This window comes from Haematobia irritans, chromosome 3 (genome assembly GCF_050003625.1).
Source record: "Haematobia irritans isolate KBUSLIRL chromosome 3, ASM5000362v1, whole genome shotgun sequence".
In the NCBI taxonomy this organism is placed as follows: Eukaryota; Metazoa; Arthropoda; class Insecta; order Diptera; family Muscidae; genus Haematobia; species Haematobia irritans.
In genome coordinates, this window is record NC_134399.1 from 149368690 (window position 1) to 149390087 (window position 21398).

At 34.6% G+C, this 21398-nt stretch overlaps 1 protein-coding gene across 1 annotated transcript in view; it reads right to left on the bottom strand.

Annotated features, from left to right (window-relative positions):
- Window positions 1-21398, bottom strand: part of cac (calcium voltage-gated channel subunit cacophony) — a 289864-nt gene that overhangs the window by 158430 nt on the left and 110036 nt on the right. The window contains exons 14-15 of the mRNA XM_075299357.1: window positions 16862-17005; window positions 16420-16621 (exon numbers count right to left, since the gene is read on the bottom strand). Of these exons, the coding sequence (XP_075155472.1) occupies window positions 16420-16621; window positions 16862-17005 (346 nt within the window). The remainder of the gene's footprint in view (window positions 1-16419; window positions 16622-16861; window positions 17006-21398) is intronic.

The window sequence follows — 21398 nt, forward strand, 5'->3', positions numbered from 1 at the left end:
CTCACAAACCAGATGTTAATACAAGAGTTAATTATCAAGAAATATTGATTTATTGAGCCCCAGGCGCAGGGGCTAATCTATAAACTTGAAATTAGGACTAACATTTCTAATAATCAAGATTTTTCAAAACGGAAGAACTGATTAAAAAAATACTCTTATGGTGCCCATCAATGGTATGAAACAGAATAATTCATATATTAGTAAAAATAAGTATATATGGCCTTAACCATATATACTTGTCGTAGGCCGGCCTACGTTCATGAACTTATATACTACTGTATCAAGAAGATCGGTTTGAATAGTACGCTTCCCGTAGTTCAAGTTATAAACAAACAAAATTGTTACATATGGGACCTACAGCAGATTCTGGATTTATAAGAACGTTTACACTATCGAAAGAGGACGAGAAGTAAATTTTGGACATAATTCTTTCTGGGCCTAACATAGCTCTAGATTTCGGATGAATATTGCTGTTTCTAGATGCCCAAGATGTCAAATCGGGAGATTGGCCTATATGGGGGCTACAGTAAAACATGGACCAACACACCATATGCGTTACACCTCCTCCTGGTCATAAACACCTCTAGATTTATAATTTTAAGCAAATCGGATAAAAAAACTACCGTATGTAAAATATACAATACGTTTACATTTGAAGTTAATCTAGCCCTTGGTTAAAGTGGTAGTCCGATTAAGATTCCGGCTCACTTAGACTATTCAGATTAGCCCTAGTGCTAGAAACCTTTTCTATATGAATTTTCATAGCGACTGACCTTTATGGCTAGAGACAGGCGGACGGCAGGGTTGGCCTGTCACAAACTGTGACTTTTGCGACATACATTTGCGACGGTATAATACGTATGTCGCAAAAGTCGTAAACCTACTGTAGAAAACCAAATTTTGAATAGAAGAAATCCTGAAAATTTGTTAATTTAGTTTGACAGCATTCGCTGTGAGTTTCTGCAGAAATTTGTGAAAGTTTTCCCATGTTCAAGCCTATTTTCTTAGGTGGTATCGAAATTCCCGTTGAAGAGTGTGCAAAATACCTTGGGGTTATATTGGACAGGAGACTGAACTCAAAGCTAAGAAAGGACGAGAAAATCCACGGTTACCCTGTACTCGTGCAAAAGGCAATAGCGAAAATGTGGGGACTAGAACCAAAAATTGTGAACATTCCTAAGAATTGAAACTTCTTCGCACATACCATCGTCTTGGATATCATCGAATTCGCCGCCTAGCTGACGCGACTAAAGTATTTTCAGTTTGCGACTTTTGTTACTTTTTCTACATTTACGACGCGTATGTGACGTTTACGATGTTTACAACTTTGCGACAGTCGCAAACCTAAAAAAGTTTGATACAGACTATCTCTGGCGGACGGACATCAAGGTCTAGAATGCGACGCAAATGCACATCCTAGTAAATGGGGAAGTGGTGACATTAATACAAGAGGAGAGCCACTCCTAGAGTTTATTTTGCGTACTAGTTTTATAGTTTGCAATAATTGGGCATCACCTTTGCATCGCAAGACCTGAATGAAATGATATCTGAGTGGCAGGTTTTAAGTGAACATAGTTTCTCAGGTCATCGCTACATCAGTTTCAAACTTGATGTTCATACCACCAAGACCATATTTCTGCCAAATGTTAGGAAAGTTAATTGGAATAGGTATAAGGAATCGTTCAATATGATGGTACCGGAAATACCAGAATAAAATATGAGCACTGTTCAAGATATCGAACACAGTGGAGCGGATTACTAAGGACGTCAACATCTCACTGAAAGCTGCATGCCATAGAGGAAAGCCAAGGTGGGAAAATCGACCACCATTGTGGTCTATGGAGTTAAGTAATATGAGGAAATCCTGCAGGACGCTCTTTAACAAGGCAAAGTCCACTAGAGCCTCTGAGGATTGGGACGCTTACAAGAAGAATCTGAGAGGATACAAGCGAGAACCGAGAAAGGCTCAGCATACATCTTGGAATGATTACTGCAGCAGTATTGAGCATACGTCCGAGGCTTCCACACTACGGAAGGTTCTAGCATCCACCAACTCCGCTCCAGTTTTCCTTAAAACATCGGAGGGCAATTGGACAACGTCCAGTGAGAAGACGCTGGAGGTACTATTGGACACACATTTTCCTGGAAATCAGACGGTTGAACCATGTTCTGGTGGTGCCACAGCGGCTCAGCGGTCATTTCCTATCGAAATCTAGAATAAAATGGGCTTTAAACTGCTTTGGACCATTCAAGTCCCTCGGACCTGATGGCATCACTACGGCGGAGTTACAAGCAGTGAGTGACAGAATTATCCCCTGGTTGTCGGCGATATATAAAGGATGTATCAACTTAGCATATATTCCAGGAAAGTGGAGGGAAACAAAAGTCGTTTTCATACCGAAATCGGGAAAAGACTCTCACTCGATTGCGATGGATTTCCGAACAATAAGCTTATTCTCATTCCTACTGAAGACTCTGGAGAGGATGATCGATATATATCTTAGAACTAGCGACGATTCAAGTTTGCTCTCGAAACGACAGCATGCATACTCGAAGGGTAGGTCTACTGAGGCTGCATTGCATGAACTAGTCAGCTTTATTGAAAGCTCACTATCTGCCAAGGAATACACAATCGTGGCGTTTCTAGACATCGAAGGGGCGTTCAATAATGTCCATCCGAGCTCGATATTAAATGGATTGGCAACTCTGAATGTTGATCCAGGTATACTTAGGCTGCTACACTAATAGAAAAGTTTCGTTATATTAACGAAATGTGTCATTAAAATAGAGCCAATGAAACAAATTCGTTAGTACAACGAAATTTTTCGTTATTATGATGAATCTTCTGTTAATCAACGTAATGTTTCGTACCATTAACGAATATTTTCATTGTATTGATGAAAATGTTTCCTTATATCAATGAAAAATTTTCGTTGGCTCAATTTTAATGAAATTTTCTTTGTGTGTAGATGAACTGCTCATGAGGAGACGTATTTCGGCCACACTAGGACAAGCAAACATACAAAGGTATGTGAACAGAGACATTCCCCAAGGAGGAGTTCTATCACCTCTTCTTTGGAATGTTGCTTTAAACAACCTTCTGCACACAAAGAAAATTTCATTAAAATTGAGCCAACGAAAAATTTTCGTTGATATAAGAGAACATTTTCATCAATACAATGAAAATATTCGTTAACAGTACGAAACGTTACGTTGATTAACACAAAGATCGTTATAATAACGAAAAATTTCATTGTATTAACGAATTTGTTTCATTAGCTCAGTTTTAATGACACATTTCGTTAATATAACGAAACTTTTTCTATCAGTGTGGTTTACCTAGAAAAAGAACGGATAAAAGTGGTGGCATACGTAGACGATGTTGTTCTAGCAGTCAGGGGAAAATTCCCATCCACAATCAGAGATGTTGTACAGAGAGCCCTCCGGATGACTGAGAAATGGGCGAAAGAGAATGGTCTTGGAGTAAATCCTGCAAAGACAGAATTAGTTATGTACTGCAAAGATCGCAAAACTCCCACGTTTAAGCCCATATCCTTAGAGGGTGTTGAAATCCCCTTTAGTGAGTGTGCAAAATACCTTGGCGTTATTCTGGACAGGAAGCTGAACTTTAAGCTTAATATTGAAGAAAGAGCGAGAAAAGCCACGGTAGCTTTGTACTCGTGCAAAAAGGCAATAGGAAAAAAGTGGGGACTAAAACCGAAAATTGTGCATTGGCTATACACGGCAGTGGTTAGACCTATAATGCTGTATGGTGTTATAGTCTGGTGACCGGCACTTCAACAATCGACAGGTTTAGATAAAGTTCAGAGTATGGCGTGCTTGGGTATCTCACGCGCATTCAGTAAGACAGGATCAGATTCCCTTAATGTCATGCTGCATCTATTGCCTTTAGACATTTTGGCCAAACAGTCAGTTGTAACAACGACAGTGCGGTTGCGCGAGCTATCGCTGTGGTTGGACAAAATGTACGGCCACAGTTCGGTCCGCAAAATAATGCCAGATGTGCCTAATGTAGTATATTACACTCTGGCGAGACCACTTTTCGACAAAAAGTTTGAAACTCTAATTCCCAACAGTGAGGCGAGGTGCACACAGACCCCTGGAATAAACGATATTTAGATTTCTACACTGATGGCTCCAAATTGGATGGACAAGTGGGTTTCGGAGTATATTCTAAAGATCTGGAACTTCGAATAGTTCCAAAAGATTACCTAATCACTGTAGTGTTTTTCAGGCTGAAATATTAGCAATAAGAGAAGTGGTGAATTGGCTGAGAAGTAATGCCCCAAGCAATATTGGCATTAATATATACTCAGACAGTCAACCTGCAATAAAATCCTTGGACTCTGTGTTCCTCAACTCGAAAACGGTCATCGACTGCCGCAAATCTCTCAATGAGATGGCTGAGCAGCACAATATTCACCTAATATGGGTGCCTGGCCATAGGAACATACCGGGGAACTGTGAAGCAGATGAGCTAGCAAGGCTAGGAACTACCTTACATATTCCAGAGGAACTACAATCTGTTGGTATGCCTCTGGCTACCTGCAAGCTCTTACTGCGTGAGAAGGCTGTCATGATGGCAAATGTTCGATGGGAGAATTGTAAGGGTTGTAACGACACCAAGCAAATATGGCCCCATTTAAACTTAAACCGCACACTAGATATGCTAGTGTTCTCGAGACGCCAGATATCACTCCTGATATCTGTTATAACGGGTCGCTGCCTGATAGGCGATTTTGCAAAAACTATTGGCGCGAAGTATAATGACTATTGTATGAGCTGTCATGATGCGGAGGAAAAGGAATCAATTAAACACTTCTTGTGCCAGTGTCCTGCATTTTGTGTAAGGCGTAAGCGAATTTTAGGGGCATATAGCTTTATGTTAGATTACTGGCGGACCTGGAAAACGTTAACTTAAGCAGTCTGCTAATGTTTTTGGAACAATCTGGTTGGTTCAACAGAAGAAAATAATAGATAAGGTTCAGTGGTTAAGACTAGAAGTGCCCATATGTAATAGGTACTTTTAGTTAATGTGGTATCACAATGGACTGAATAGTCTAAGTGAGTCTGAAACTTAATCGGGTTGCAACTTTAACCTAACCTAAGGTCTAGAAACGTTCAGTATACACATTTTGAGACCTTTAAAGCACATAACAAACGTTTCCAATATTTTTTGGACTTATTTCTCTTATAAATATTTATTAAATTATGTAATTTACATGTTTAACATCTGGTTTGTTGAGCCAATAAACTAAAACAAAAATCCATTGTGGTGCACTTAAAATAAGATATTTCATTCACATTACTAAATTAGCAGTTAGCAATTAAATAATAACTAAAGCGAGAGCATTTCAAATGTGCGCCCATTTCCTCAATCTTTATTTTATTTTTTTTTTTTTTTTTTGCATCTAAAAGCATTATACAAACCTTGTCCTATTTAATGCATAAATACATAAACTATTATATATTTTACCAAAAACATTTTATATCGTTTAATAAAAAACTCAATAAAATGTTCATGGTAAAATTGTTTTGTTCTTTAAAATTAGTAACATAATTTAAAAAACTTTGTTTTTTTATAGCAACTTCCGGAAAATGTTCAACATTTATACACATCAAACCATAAAACTATAATGAACTGAAATATGAATAAAATGAAATCAACTGAACGAATAAAATAAAATAAGTTTCTATGATATGAACAACTGACGACCGTTAAGGTCTATAGGGATTGGCTGGGATCTAAGTGATCTAGCGTTTATATGCATATTTATATACATGAGTTCTATTTGCATAGACTATTTATGACTTTCAGTTGTTTAATAAAGAGACTAAAACTATGCACAATAATTTTGTTTTTCTATTTGTTTTTTTTTTTTTTTTTTTGGATTACTAAAGGAGTCATGTTATGAAAATTTTCGATATTGTCTATTATGATTAGTTATAGTTTTAAGTGAAATGTTTCAAAAGTTGACTAAAATGTAATATTATTTAATATAATGTATATAATCCACTATGTATTATGTTACACTAGTACTATATTATAAATTATTTAAAATCGTTTTATATGATTATCTTTAATTTAATAAATCCTTTTGGACACCAATATAACAATTCTAACAATCGATTTTTGAATGTTCGACTCTTCAACTTTTCTATGTGGCCAAAATCGAGCTTTTATATAGACCAATATTAGCTAATAAATTTTGATCAACAAAAAAAAAAACAAAAAAAAATCTTCGCTATCTATCTTCATTTAAAAGAGATCATTGATGTCGATCCTTTCAAGACATGTCTGACAATCCGTTTAGAACAAATTTTGTATTTCAAACCAGAAGGAATATATGCTTGGGTATGCATGTCCCACATCCCACGAGTATTTTCATTATTAGCTAGCTGAAAACTTTCAATTATTATGAATTTTAATAGCATCCATTCGGATTTTCACTTATTCTTAATACTCTATCCAATAAATATACTTTACTACTTTTCAATTGGTGACAAATTGAAAGTTGTAAACTGAAAACTCATTTTATTCAGGCTTTGGAAAGAAGTAAATCCTTTTTTTATACCCTAACCCACATAGTGGTCAGGGTATAATAAGTTTGATCGGCCAAAAAATGTGCCTACCAGAAATATTGATTTTAGACCCCATAAAATATATACCGATCGACTCAGAATCACCTCCTGAGGCGATCTAGCGCTTGGTGTCCGTCCGTCCGTCTGTCCATGTATTTGTTGTTCACAGGATTCCGGTCGGAATTATTAACCGATTTTGATGAAATTTGGTACAGGGAGTTTTTTGGGCACAAGGACGAACCCTATTGAATTTGAAGAAATCGGATCAAATTTAGATATAGCTCCCATATATATGTATCGCCCGATTTCGACAAATGGGGTCACGTTGCGCGTTTTTTCAAACGGATCATCACCAAATTTGGCAAAAGGTTATCTTTTCCATCGCCCTTGAAGTCTGCAAAATTTCATCCAAATCGGATCAGATTTAGATATAGCTCTCATATATATGTATCGCCCGATTTTCCCAAATTTGGCCACAAAGCCTTTATTTATCAACCGATCTTACTCAAAGTTGGCTAAATATAATCTTCTATAGCACTAACTATATGTGTAAAAAATCATGGAAATCGGTTCAGATTTAGCTATAGCTCCCATATATATGTACCACCCGATTTTTCTAAATTTGGCCATAAAACCCTTATTTATTAACCGATCTTACCCAAATTTGGCTAAATGTAGTCTTCTCTAGCACTTACTATATGTGAAAAAAACCATCGAAATCGGTTCAGATTTAGATATAGCTCCCATATATATGTATAGCCCGATTATCCCAAATTTGGCCATAGAACCCTTATTTATTAACCGATCTTACTAAAAGTTGGCTAGATCCAGTCCTCTATAGTACTAACTGTATGTGCAAAATTTCATCGAAATCGGTTCAGATATAGATATAGCTCCCATATATGTATCACCCGATTTTGAAAAATTCGCCCCTAATAACCTTATTTTTGACCATACAGGCCTCATTTCATAACTGATCTTACGCAAATCGTGCACAAGGTATCCTTTTGTGGTATTAATCAAACCCGAAAAATATTATGCAAATTGGTTCAGATTTAGATATAGCTTCCATATATATGCATCGCTCAATTTTCCCAAATTTGGCCATAGTACTTTTATTTATTAACCAATGTTACTCAAATTTCAAATTTTGATGTACTAGCCGATCGTACTTATACGTACTTGTAGCTCTTACATAAGAATATTGCTCGATTTTTTACAAATTTGTATTTATTACCCACACTAATTAAACGATTTTCTCTTTTTTAATAATGGGCTCAATATTAGTGGCATACTAACCCCGTAGGCGCAATATCAATACAGCCAGTGTTGCTAGAAGTAGGGGAAATTCCCTATATGTAGGGTTTTTCTAATATTTAGCATCTTGTAGGGACGTAGGGCCACAATGTAGGACATTTTCACTCAACACAATTTGTAATAATTTGTACATTTTGGTAGCTCTAGAGGAGGAAATTAGAAGCCGGCAAGGCTTGATCTTTAACAATGTGTGGTAAACTTTATTCCTGTAGAGAATTTTGTCAACATTTTATTTCTATAGAACATTTAGTCAAAATTGTACTTCTATAGATTTTTTTTTAAATATTATTTCTATAAACAATTTTCTCAAAATTTTATTTCTATAGAATTTATTGTCAAAATTTTATTTCTATAGAAAAATTTCTCACAAAAATTTGTTTATAGAAACTTTTTCCAAAATTTTATTTTTGTAGAGATTTAACAAAAAAGATTACTAATTAGGGTAGAATTCTACCAACTGTGGCAACCGTGGTGGTAATACAAATGTATATTCTAAGTTATATACATTGTATATTCATGTTTTAAGATAATAAAGTATTTAGAACCATTTTTGTTTTGTAATTTTTTTTTAAATTTAACGAAAAATATAGTAGGGAAAATTGTTTGGAAATGTATGGGGAAGTAGGGAACTTTTTTTTGTCCTTGTAGGGTAAACCGAACATTTTCCGTGGCAACATTGACTATGAGCTATAGTCAGATTGACACAAAGCACCCATAAACATGTACCCCTTAATTTTCTTAAATATGCAACTGCGGTTTATCTCCCAGACCTATATGCTACCCCACAAATGCTTATGATTACTAATTCTGTAATGGTGGTTTAGGGTATGATATAGTTGGCCCCGCCCGACTTTCCACTTTACTTACTTGTTTTTTTTTTTATTCCGATTAACCCTTTCACTACCAATGTCCACTACAGAGGACATTTGAAAACGACTCCAAACTCTAACTCCCCATTTAGTTTCGATTTATTTCTCGATGATATTTAAAAGTAGAGGCTCTTATCTAAATAAGCTATAAATATTTTCCATATTGCTGGGCCATTAAATGTATTTTCATAAAATTTCTTGACAATAAACAAAAAATACACAATTTTGAGACAATTCTTCTACTATACGTCTCTAGTAAATCGATATTCATATAAAAACTATAGCCTATATTATTTCAAATTCTTTTTTGATTTTTTTCTTCAACACTTCAACCGATATTACAGACCAAATAGCGTTTAGTATGACCGTATGACCAGTTGGTTACAATTCAAGAATTAAGTTTTCAGAACTAACACATATTGCTTTATAAATAATTGAGGTAGGCCAAATTGCAATATTTTTCTACTTGCTGTTAGTACAAGTAGAAACAGAGGAAAAATGAAAGTTTTTAACATTAGGTTTAATTTGGTAGTGAAAGGGTTAAAGAAGAACAAAAGTCAGCTGGTCATCTCAATGACTGTGATCTGAATTAATAAAAAAGGTAATAGAGCAACCATAATAATTTCCAGAAACCTAGATTTCGTTATATCGTCCGTTCTCTACACGGACGAAAAATACTAAAAATATGTTTCTTTGTAAAAATTATATGTTTGGAGCTCAAATTTTTAGTACATTTTTAAGTGCAAGCATATAATGTTGATATGTTAGAACACATTATGTTTGGAACATTTCATTTTTAAATATCCATAGATATGGATGCAAACGTATATTAATTTGGAAATTTCGTGGAAACATATATATGATCATAAACGTCAGAGAGTGCGAGAGAGAAACAAGTATATACGGCCATAAGTTCGGCCAGGCCGAATCTTATGTACCCTCCACCATGGATTGCGTAGAAACTTCTACGAAAGACTGTCATCCACAAATTTCAACTCACATGGTTGTTAAATATCATATACTACCACCACGTACCAAATTTCAACCAGATCGGATGAATTTTGCTTCTCCAAACGGCACCGGAGGTCAAATCTGGCGATCGGTTTATATGGGAGCTATATATTATTATGGACTGATAGGAACCAATTCCTGCATGGTTGTTGGATACCCTATACCAACATCACGTACCAAATTTAAACCGAATGGGAAGAATTTTGCTCTTCCAAGGTGCTCCGGAGATCAAATCTGGGGATCGGTTTATATGGGGCCTATATATAATTATGGACCGATATCGACCAATTTTTGCATGGGTGTTAGAGACCATATACTAACACCATGTACCAAATTTCAGCCGGATCGGATGAAATTTGCTTCTCTTAGAGGCTCCGGAAGCCAAATCGGGGGATCGGTTTATATGGGGGCTATATATAATTATAAACCGATATGGACCAATTTTTGCATGGTTGTTAGAGACCATATACTAACACCATGTACCAAATTTCAGCCGGATCGGATGAAATTTGCTTCTCTTAGAGGCTCCGGAAGCCAAATCGGGGGATCGGTTTATATGGGGGCTATATATAATTATGGACCGATGTGGACCAATTTTTGCATGGTTGTTAGAGACCATATACTAACACCATGCACCAAATTTCAGCCAAATCGGATGAAAATTGTTTGTCTTAGAGGCTCTGCAAGTCAAATCGGAAGATCGGTTTATATGGGGGCTATATATAATTATGGACCGATGTGGACCAATTTTTGCATGGTTGTTAGATACCATATACTAACACCATGTACCAAATTTCAGCCGCATCTGATGAAATTTGCTTCTCTTAGAGGCCTCGCAAGCCAAATTTGGGGGTCCGTTTATATGGGGGCTATACGTAAAAGTGGACCGATATGGCCCATTTGCAATACCATCCGACCTACATCAATAACAACTACTTGTGCCAAGTTTCAAGTCGATAGCTTGTTTCGTTCGGAAGTTAGCGTGATTTCAACAGACGGACGGACATGCTCAGATCGACTCAGAATTTCACCACGAATATATATACTTTATGGGGTCTTAGAGCAATATTTCGATGTGTTACAAACGGAATGACAAAGTTAATATACCCCCCATCCTATGGTGGAGGGTATAAAAAGATAAAGATTGCGACGGATATAGGTTGCTTAATACACGTTCATGTTTGCTTATCGACTTACATATTTATTTATTTTATATTTTATAAGAAACATAGGTTTTTATTTATTAAAAACTCAACTAGCTTTAAATCTTCTACATTCGCAACTTCAAACTATTCTGGGTATGCGTGGTCCATAATGTGCATCCACTCGTTTTTTTTTACATCCGCGAATGACTAGATAGAGTTTGTATTTAATTAGTACGGAAATTATCTCTAATAAGTTAACAAACGTTTTTTTTTATAGATTTCTCTCTTTGAAAAGAAAAAAGTTGTTTTGTTAGATCCGTTAATAATTTTATGAACATTCCTGAGCGTTTAAACTTTTTCGAAAATATCATCATTTTGGATATCATCAAATTCGCTGCCCACTTGACGCGACTGAAGTACAGTCGCTTAAAATTTTGATCTGGGTATTGCTGCAGAGAAGTATTTCCTTTAGAGGACATGTAAAGGTAAATAAGCTTCTCAATGGTAAATGTTTACCAATTACCTCCAAACGTATTTAGTTATTGTTTAATCCAAGATTATTTATTAATGAGAGTTTTTGGTGAGATATCACATCATAGATATCAGATAAGTTAATGGAAAATAGTCACCTAAACTATAGTATAGCAACAACGTTGCTGATGAAAATTTCTGGAGAATGGCATACAAAGTATCACAATCCATAAAATATGGCACGCTCATTTTAAAAATCATAAAGAAAATTCAACAAATAAACACATTTATATCAGTGTATTATATAGCGTAGTGAAATAACTTTTGTTTATTAGATCTTAACTAATCTAACATTAGTTTTATCTCCATTTACTTCTTAATATTAAGAATATTGACCCGGTTTTCTAATATAGAAAGCTTGTCTTGCATACTTTTAGGCGATAAAAGTATACGCTGATAATATTATTGTTAAAACAAGTATATATGGACGTATGTTCTACGAAAGACTGTCATCCACAATCGAATTACTTGGGTTGTGGTATCTTAAAACTTCTTAACATCGTTTTCTAAATTGTGAGTTAGTCCATACGTGGTATATATTAGACAAAAAAGGTATGTATAGGTAAGTCTACAAATAATTACGAATCGATATGGACTTTTGCACGGTACGTAGAGAGCCAGAATTGAATTATGGGGGTCGCTTATATGGGGGCTATATACAATTATGAACTTGATATGGACCAATCTTTGTGTGATTGGGGATCGATTTATCTGAGGGCTATAAAGGGTGATACGGTCAAAATTTGGTCAATATAAACTTGACGTATTTCTTTCAACTTTGCATTTAAAAAACCTGAACACCCCTCATTTTGAAGGTGTGTGTGTGTGTAGAATGTTGCTCCTATTTTGATTTTGGAATTCACTCTTCAGTTGTCAAAATGCCGTCCAAGTAAGAAGAGCAGCGTATCAAAATTTTGCTCGCGCATCGCGAAAATCCAAGCTACTCGCACGCAAAGCTGGCAAAATCGCTATAAGTTGCCAAATCAACCGTTACAAATGTAATTAAAGTGTTTGGGGAACGTTTGTCGACAGCCAGGAAGTCTGGCTCGGGGGGAAATCGAAAACCGGAAGCCGCTGAGACGACAAAGAGAGTTGCCGGTAGTTTCAAGCGAAACCCTAAACTCTCTCTCCGAGATGCCGCAAATAAGCTGGGTGTATCGTCTACAACCGTGCATCGAGCCAAAAAACGAGCCGGACTATCGACTTACAAGAAGGTAGTGACTCCAAATCGCGATGATAAACAAAATACGACGGCCAAAGCGCGATCCCGGAGGCTGTACACGACGATGCTGACGAAGTTTGACTGCGTCGTAATGGACGACGAAACCTACGTCAAAGCCGACTACAAGCAGCTTCCGGGACAGGAATTTTATACGGCAAAAGGAAGGGGAAAGGTAGCAGATATTTTCAAGCACATAAAACTGTCAAAGTTCGCAAAGAAATATCTGGTTTGGCAAGCCATCTGTACCTGTGGCTTGAAAAGCAGCATTTTCATAGCTTCCGGGACTGTCCACCAAGAAATGTACGTGAAAGAGTGTTTGAATAAACGTCTGCTGCCTTTCCTGAAGAAACACGGTTGTTCCGTACTGTTTTGGCCGGATTTGGCATGTTGCCATTACGGTAAAAAGGCCATGGAGTGGTATCCTGCCAACAACGTGCAGGTGGTTCCCAAGGACAAGAAGCCTCCCAACACGCCAGAGCTCCGCCCAATTGAGAAATACTGGGCTATTGTCAAGCGGAACCTAAAGAAGACCAAAAAAACTGCTAAGGACGAGCAGCAGTTCAAGGCAAATTGGCTTTCTGCGGCGAAGAAGCTGGACAAGGTGGCTGTACAAAATCTGATGGAAGGTGTCAAGCGTGAGGCCCGGCAATTCGAATTTGGAAAAGCGAAAGCCTAACTGAATACTTTTTCCTGAATTTTATACTAATTGAACTTGAAAAAGAAATTTAATTTGATTTTTTAAATAAACGATTTCACCGATTTACACCCGTTTATCTTGACCAAATTTTGACCGTATCACCCTTTATATATAACTATAGACCGATATGGACCTAGTTAGGCATGGTTGTTAACGGCCACATACTAGCACAATGTATCAAATTTCAACTGACTCGGATGAAATTTGCTCCTCCAAGAGGCTCCAACACCAAATCTCGGGATCGGTTTATATGGGGGCTATATGTGATTATGGACTGATATGGACCACTTTTGGCATGGTTGTTAAATATCATATACTACTACCACGTACAAAATTTCAACCAGATCGGATAAATTTTGCTTCTCCAAAAGGCACCGGAGGACAAATCTGGGGATCGGTTTATATGGGTGCTATATATAATTATGGACTGATATGAACCAATTCCTGCATGGTTGTTGGATACCATATACTAACATCACGTACCAAATTTCAACCGAATCGGATGAATTTTGCTCTTCCCAGGGGCTCCGGGGGTCAAATCTGGGGGTCGGTTTATATGGTGGCTATATATAATTATGGACCGATGTAGAGCAATTTTTGTATGGTCATTAGAGACCATATACTAACACCATGTACCAAATATCAGCCGGATCGGATGAAATTTGCTTCTCTTAGAGGCTCCGCAAGCCAAATCTGGGGATCGGTTTATATGGGGGCTATATATAATTATGGATCGATGTGGACCAATTTTTGCATGTTTTTCGAGATCATATGCTGATACCATGTACCAAATTTCAACTGAATCAGATGAATTTTGGTCTTCCAAGAGGCTCCAGAGGACAAATATGGTGATCGGTTTATATGGGGGCTATATATAATTATGGACCGATACAGAGCAATTTTTGCATGGTCATTAGGGATCATATGCTGACACCATGTACCAAATTTCAGCTGGATCGGATGAAATTTGCTTCTCTTAGAGTCTCCGCAAGCCAAATCTGGGGATCGGTTTATATGGGGGCTATATATAATTATGGACCGATGTGGACCATATACTAACACCATGTACCAAATTTCTAACACCATATACCAAATTTCAGCCGGATCGGATGAAATTAGCTTCTCTTAGAGGCCTCGCAAGCCAAATTTGGGGGTCCGTTTATATGAGGGCTATACGCAAAAGTGGACCGATATGGCCCATTTGCAATACCATCCGACCTACATCAATAACAACTTCTTGTGCCAAGTTTCAAGTCGATAGCTTGTTTCGTTCGGAAGTTAGCGTGATTTCAACAGACGGACGGACGGACATGCTCAGATCGATTCAGAATTTCACCACGACCCTGAATATATATACTTTATGGGGTCTTAGAGCAATATTTCGAGTGTTACAAACGGAATGGCAAAGTTAATATACCCCCATCCTATGGTGAAGGTTATAAAAAAAAGGAAAAATTGCTCATAAATTTTATATTCGACTCATCAACTTGATTATTGGTTAGGAATCGAAAAATATCTAAAATCTTGACACTATTTGCAATCGAAATGTGTAAAATATATTACAGTATTAATGAATGTAATTAAAAAGTGGCACAGTACGACAAAAAGGTGGCAACGTTTTTAAAAGTATATGTCATACATTTAATTTTCAATTTCGAAAAATGGTAAAAAAGACGATATCTTGCCATTCATACACTAATAGAAATAATTACGTTCCACAGTCGTGAACGGACGGTGACAAAATGAAACGGAAACGTTCACAAAAAATCAAAACGGAATGTTCACAATTTCGTCCACGGGCGTTCGCAACAACCATGTAAAAATCACGATTTCATGAACGGCATTCGTTTTTCTATGGCCACGAAAACTCTTAAAATAATTGTTAGATGTTATTATGGCAACTCCCTCGGTGGTGCAATGTGCTAAGGCGACTGTTAACGCGTATGGTGCAGAAAACACAGGTTCGAGTCACCCTAGCGAAAATCTTTTTTTAATTTCGTTTATAAAGTCGTAACCATAACGTTTTTAGATCATGAACGCTGGTTGTTGTTTTGACAACGCATGGTGTCATTTTATCGTTGTCAGATTGACACCGCCTGTTCACAGTTTGACACCACATGTGTATTGATTCACTTTCATGAACGAATCGTTTTAAAATGAGCACGCCGTGCATGATTTTTTCTATGAGTGTAGATATATTGGTTTTAGGGAATAAGACAACTAAAAACTCTTTCGACTTTCTGTGAAATCTACATATGCTCTCTCTAATAAGGATCTTGGTGATATATAAGTAATAATATTGATGTAGAACATTATGACTCATATCACACAATACGTGAGGTGTAAACTAAATGAATTTTATAGCGACTTTCAATGTCATCTACCTGTACTCGCGGTGATAAGAGAGCAATCCCTTTCCAGTTCAAAATGATCTTCAAGATATATAAGTAATATAGATTTAGAACGTTATAACTGATATCGCTCTATACGTGAGTTGCAGGAAGAGTAACTACCAATTAATCAATAACGAATCAATATGTTATGTTATGTTTTTTTTTGATAAAATTAATTTTTGTAAATAGAGGAAAAAGGAAAACAAAAAAAAAATATTAAATAAACATAATAAAAGCATATATTAGCTAGCCTAAATTTTTTCTATATATATGCAACTAAATTTAATATATTGAAACATTTCACTTAAAACTACACAATCAGAAAAAATAAAATTTAAAACGTTATAGGAAAAAAGATTTCAGAAGTTTTGGAGGCAGTTGTTTTGCGATACTATATTCTAATAATTTTGTTAGCATTTTAAATTTTTTGTTTTGTTAGTTTAGACACACACAAACATATAAACAGAAATATACACATCTATGATCAATCAATAGTTGTAGTAACAAAAATTTTGTATTTAGCAAACCAATTATAGCTTTAAAATTCTTTTAACTAGAGTCTGTTCTGTTTTTTGTTTTTTTAGTTTTTATTTTTCTTTTAGAGCAGAGTATTGTGGCGTTTTAATCTCACCTGATTTTTATCAATTTCACCATCTTGTAATTCAGCTTCGCCTTGCTCTTGGAAAGTAATGATAATCAAGGCCACGAATATGTTTACAAAGAAGAATGGAAATACGATAAAATAAACGATATAAAATATGGACATTTCAATCCGGAAATTTTGTATTGGACCCCTATCTTCATATGTGGCAGCCATGGAGTGTTGCAGTACTCTAAATTATTTTCATTATTATAATAATAATAATTTTTTTTTTGTAATAAAAAAAACGTATTTTAGTTATAGATATTTTACAAAATTTGTTTTTTGTTTTATATATAATATATATAAAAATTAGTTTAGTGTATGTGTGTTTAAAAATATATTCTTGATTGTGAGATAATTGAAGGTGGAGGTGGTGGTGGTGGTGTTCAAACTTAATTCTCTAATAATTATGGAAAAACTTTTAGCTTACTGTGGCCATCCTTCACCGGTCTGTACTGCGAATAATGTCAACATTGCCGCTGCAACATTGTCGTAGTGAAAACTTCGCGCCTTCCACATGCGAGCCTCTTGTCTTGGCAGTATTTCTCCTTCTTCGAATTTAAAATACGAACCCCTGATTTGGTTCATTGATGAGGTGATTTGGTTATTTTTTTGATTTTTTTTTTTTGTATCAATCAAGATGAGATTTTTTTTTTGGAAACGTATGATGGATTTGGTAAGAAAATTGTTGGTTTTTTCATAATTTTTTTTTAATAATAAAATATAAAAATTGGTTAAAAATTAAAAACAAAAAATACAAAATAAAACAAAAAAAAAAAAATAAAATAAAATAAAAAAATCTAAAAATTAAAAAAACTGCATTGAAATTCTAATTCTACTAAATGACTATGAGTTGCTATATGAGTGAAATATGTGTTTTCTATGAAAATATATGTGGTGTATGACATAATGTTTATTGGGTTACTTTATGGTAGGTTGGGGGGGTTGGGGTTGGTAAATGTGAGGGAAGCTGTTTTGCATGTTTGGGTTCCTTTACACAAATAAGGCGTAAAGAAATAGCAAATGTTACAAAATCGATACTAAGACAATTTACAAAAAAAGCAAGTTTATAGAAGCGGAGTGGAGTTTTTATTTTGACTGTGACTTTGTTTTTTGTTATGCTTTTTTTTTGCTTAATTTTGAAAGAAAATCGCATGTTTTTCTGAGTGTTTTTTTCAAATGACAGCTGTGAGAATTTGTGTTGTTTTAGAAGTTTGGAGTTGTTTTTTTTTATTCTGTTAAAATCGTGTTTTGTTTATCGACTCTTCTATTTGAAGAAAACAAGATGTTTTTATTACTTGCTTTTCGTTTGTTTTTTTTTTTATTTCTAATATTGTGAGCATTCTTTTGTTTGGTTTTTACGAAACATTAAAACAGCATGGAATTTGAATTTAGGATTTTTACCCTATACCATCACCAATAAGTTGTAAAGATAAATTGGGTTTAGTGAAAAAATATACTATAAAGTTGGTGTTCTTTATAAATCACATTTGTGAAAAGGATGCACAACAAATTTTTGCACAAGAAATAAATTAATATAAATTCAGATAAAGTAGTTTTTTGATTACAATTTTTTGGATTGACTAAGACTTAGTTTGTTTTATATAAGTGTTGTAACTATGCAACGAATTTTTATAATCTTTTTTCTAATATTTTACATAGAAAAATCTAAATTTTCTTTTTTAAATTCAAAATTATTGACTTAAAGTGAACTGGACTTGATTACTTTCTTCTGTGGAATTATATATTTCATTTGCCCCATATTACTCATTTATGTGGAGCATTTTCGGCTATGACTTATAATCTAGATGGATAAATTCGAAACTGCCAAAATCTATATAATATTATATTTCAATATTATTTCCTTCTGACTAATTTAAATAACATCATTTAAATATTGTACAATGTTATTGGACTCACTTACTCTTAAACTCGGTTGGTATCTCATTTTAACTCAAATTTTTAATATAGTGAATGGTATAGGGTATAATATAGTCGGTTCTGTCCGACATTAGGTTTTGTTTATATATCTATTATTACTCTTGACAAAAAGCCAGCAAAATGATACAGTGCATTGTTTGTTTGGTTAACATTAAATTCATTTAAATTATTTTTAATATATTTGATTATAAATTTTAATTAAAATAATTATTATTTGTAACTTTTATATGCTTTTTATAAAAAAAAAAATATTACATAGTTTAATTATTTGTTTTGTATTTGCGTAGAAATCTCTGTTATGGCTTTCTCCAAGAAGTGGCGTTTCTCGTTTTAATGTGGGTATACAACTCAGTAATGTCTTCCTCCGAGAGGTGGAGTTTTCATTTTAATGTGCTCCTATGTAAAAATGCACGATATGTTGTGATAACTATAATAGACTACTATAGTGACACGATGAAAGGTGGCCAGTTATGGCTTTCTCCAATAAGTGGAGTTTCTAGTTTTAATGTGGATATAAAACTCAGACATTACGTCTTCCTCCGAGAGATGGAGTTTCCACTTTAATGTGCTCCTATCATGATGTAAAAACCCACGATACATGGTGAAATATAGTAGGCAGCGTTACGGCTGAGAACTTCTGAATAGTGGTTCAAAAAGTGTCACACACAAAATTGGCAGAAAGGTGGCCAGTAATGGCTTTCTCCAATAAGTGGAGTTTCTAGTTTTAATGTGGATATAAAACTCAGACATTACGTCTTCCTCCGAGAGATGGAGTTTCCATTTTAATGTGCTCCTATCATCTTCCTCCGTAAAAACCCACGATACGTGGTTAAAACGATAATACAAATCTATAGTGACTCGATGAAATATAGTAGACAGAGTTACGGTTAAGAATTTGATTTGCATACTTTTAGGCGATACATGTGTCCATTGCAAACATTATGGGAAAAAAGATTCCACTCTAAAAACTCGATTATTTGTTAAGATACCAATTATATCCATAATATCAACGGATATGCAAAAAAAAAAATATAGCGAAAATTTAAGGAATTAAAAAGTATGCCAAAATTTGTAAGAAGTTTTACACTAAATGCGGGAAAAACAAATAATTGCCCTTAGGTGGAACATAATGTTAGTAAAAATATATGATAAACATTTAAATCTGAACCAATTTAGAGCCAACATCGCAAAAGTGTATTTATGATTTATCAATCGATAGATATATATTAGAAATAAAGGAAAATTTGAGTCACTTTTACAAGTTTTCGACTTAGCAGTGGCGATTTTATAAGGTAAATGTGGGTATTTTGGCCATTTTTGCCCAAATCGGAAAAACATAGACATGGAAGCCATATCGAAATCTGAACCGATTTCAACCAAATTTGACATGCATACACTGTTAGAAAAATATGTTTTTCATATGTTCCGATATAAACAAAATGTGTTTCGGGCACGATTTTAAACCACAATATATTTAAGTGCGAACATGTAATGTTCCTAAACTAGCACTAAATGTTTGTGACATCTATGTTAATATGTTAGAATATATTATGTTTGGGGCATGAATGTTTCATAAAAATCATATGTGTGAATACAAACATATATAAATTTACAAATTTCGACTAAACATACATATGTTGTGATATTTTATTCAAAGCGACAGAGAGAGTATATAGAGAAATAGAGATGGAAACCGGGAGAGTTGACGAAAGATATCAATATAACACAGCAAAAGAGTCAAAAGAGAACAATTTCTGTGAAACCGCTTGTATGTTGTTTCGGAAAACTGTTTTATGATAAGGCCAAAAATTTGATATGTTTAAGTCTAAATATTATTTAATTTGAATAAAGAGAATATACATTCTGAACCAAGAGAATAGACATTTGAAAAACAAACAGCTTATGTTTTCGCCTTGAGAGCAGCATTTTATGTATGTGTGGACATGTGTTTTGTTTATCATTTTGGCATTATGGGCACAATTTTTTTCTTGGTTCGTTAAAAGAAATCAGGGGTCTTCATAAAAATAACGAAAGGCCACTATACTCTTTTTAGAGTTGGGACAGTAAAATGAAATAAGGAGGGAATAGTGAAAAATTACACAGTAAAATGTAAAAAAACAAACTTTAGTTCCTCTTTAGTAGTCCACGAGGAGTTCACGGACACCATCAAATATAAAAGCGGGCATTAAGTTCGAGTTTTACAGCTAAAATAATTTAAAAGTTTATTTTCTTTAAAATTAATTATTAAAGAAAAATAAAAGGAATTTTAGAGCGATGGTGTTAAATGCTAGTAAAAAATTGTTCACGCCTCAATAAATTTATGTTTATATTATAAAATTATGTATGTATGTTTATACTCGACTCCACGTTCTTCTTTTGTTAGTTTTTGAATTCCTTCCAAATTTTAAAGTTTTGTACAAAAACAGTTTTTTATTACAAGATTGTTATTTTTGCAATAAAAAATAATATTTTATCCAAAAATCAGTCAATTTCGTTTATATCAAGCACTGTTACAGACTATAAATCTTTAATAACGCACATTTCGAAGTTTCATTTAAAAAAAAAAAATAATATAGTATAAATATAAATGTGTAAATTAAAAAAAAAAAAAAACAAAAACAAAAAAAAAATGTTCGGTCGGAGCAGGGATTGAACCCACGACCCTTTGCATGCAAGGCAGACATGCTAACCACTGCTCCACGTGGCAAACAAATGTATGTTTCTGTTAAATAATGTTATGTTTGCATGGACTCGTGGGCGCTGCAAACTATGCTATATAAATGTAACTTAAAACGATAATTATCTACTGGTGACTATAACAGCTACGTAGCCCAGTGGATAGTGTATTGGCTTACAAACTGTATGGTCCTCGGTTCGATTCTCCGTGCAGGCGAAAGGTAAAATTTAAAAAAATTATAAAAGTGAATAATTTCTTCAACATTATTTGTATTACAGAAAAAGGTGCCAATAACTAAAAAATTTCGTGGAAGTGAAAATTACGAGTATGTTAGGGAATGAGCACAATC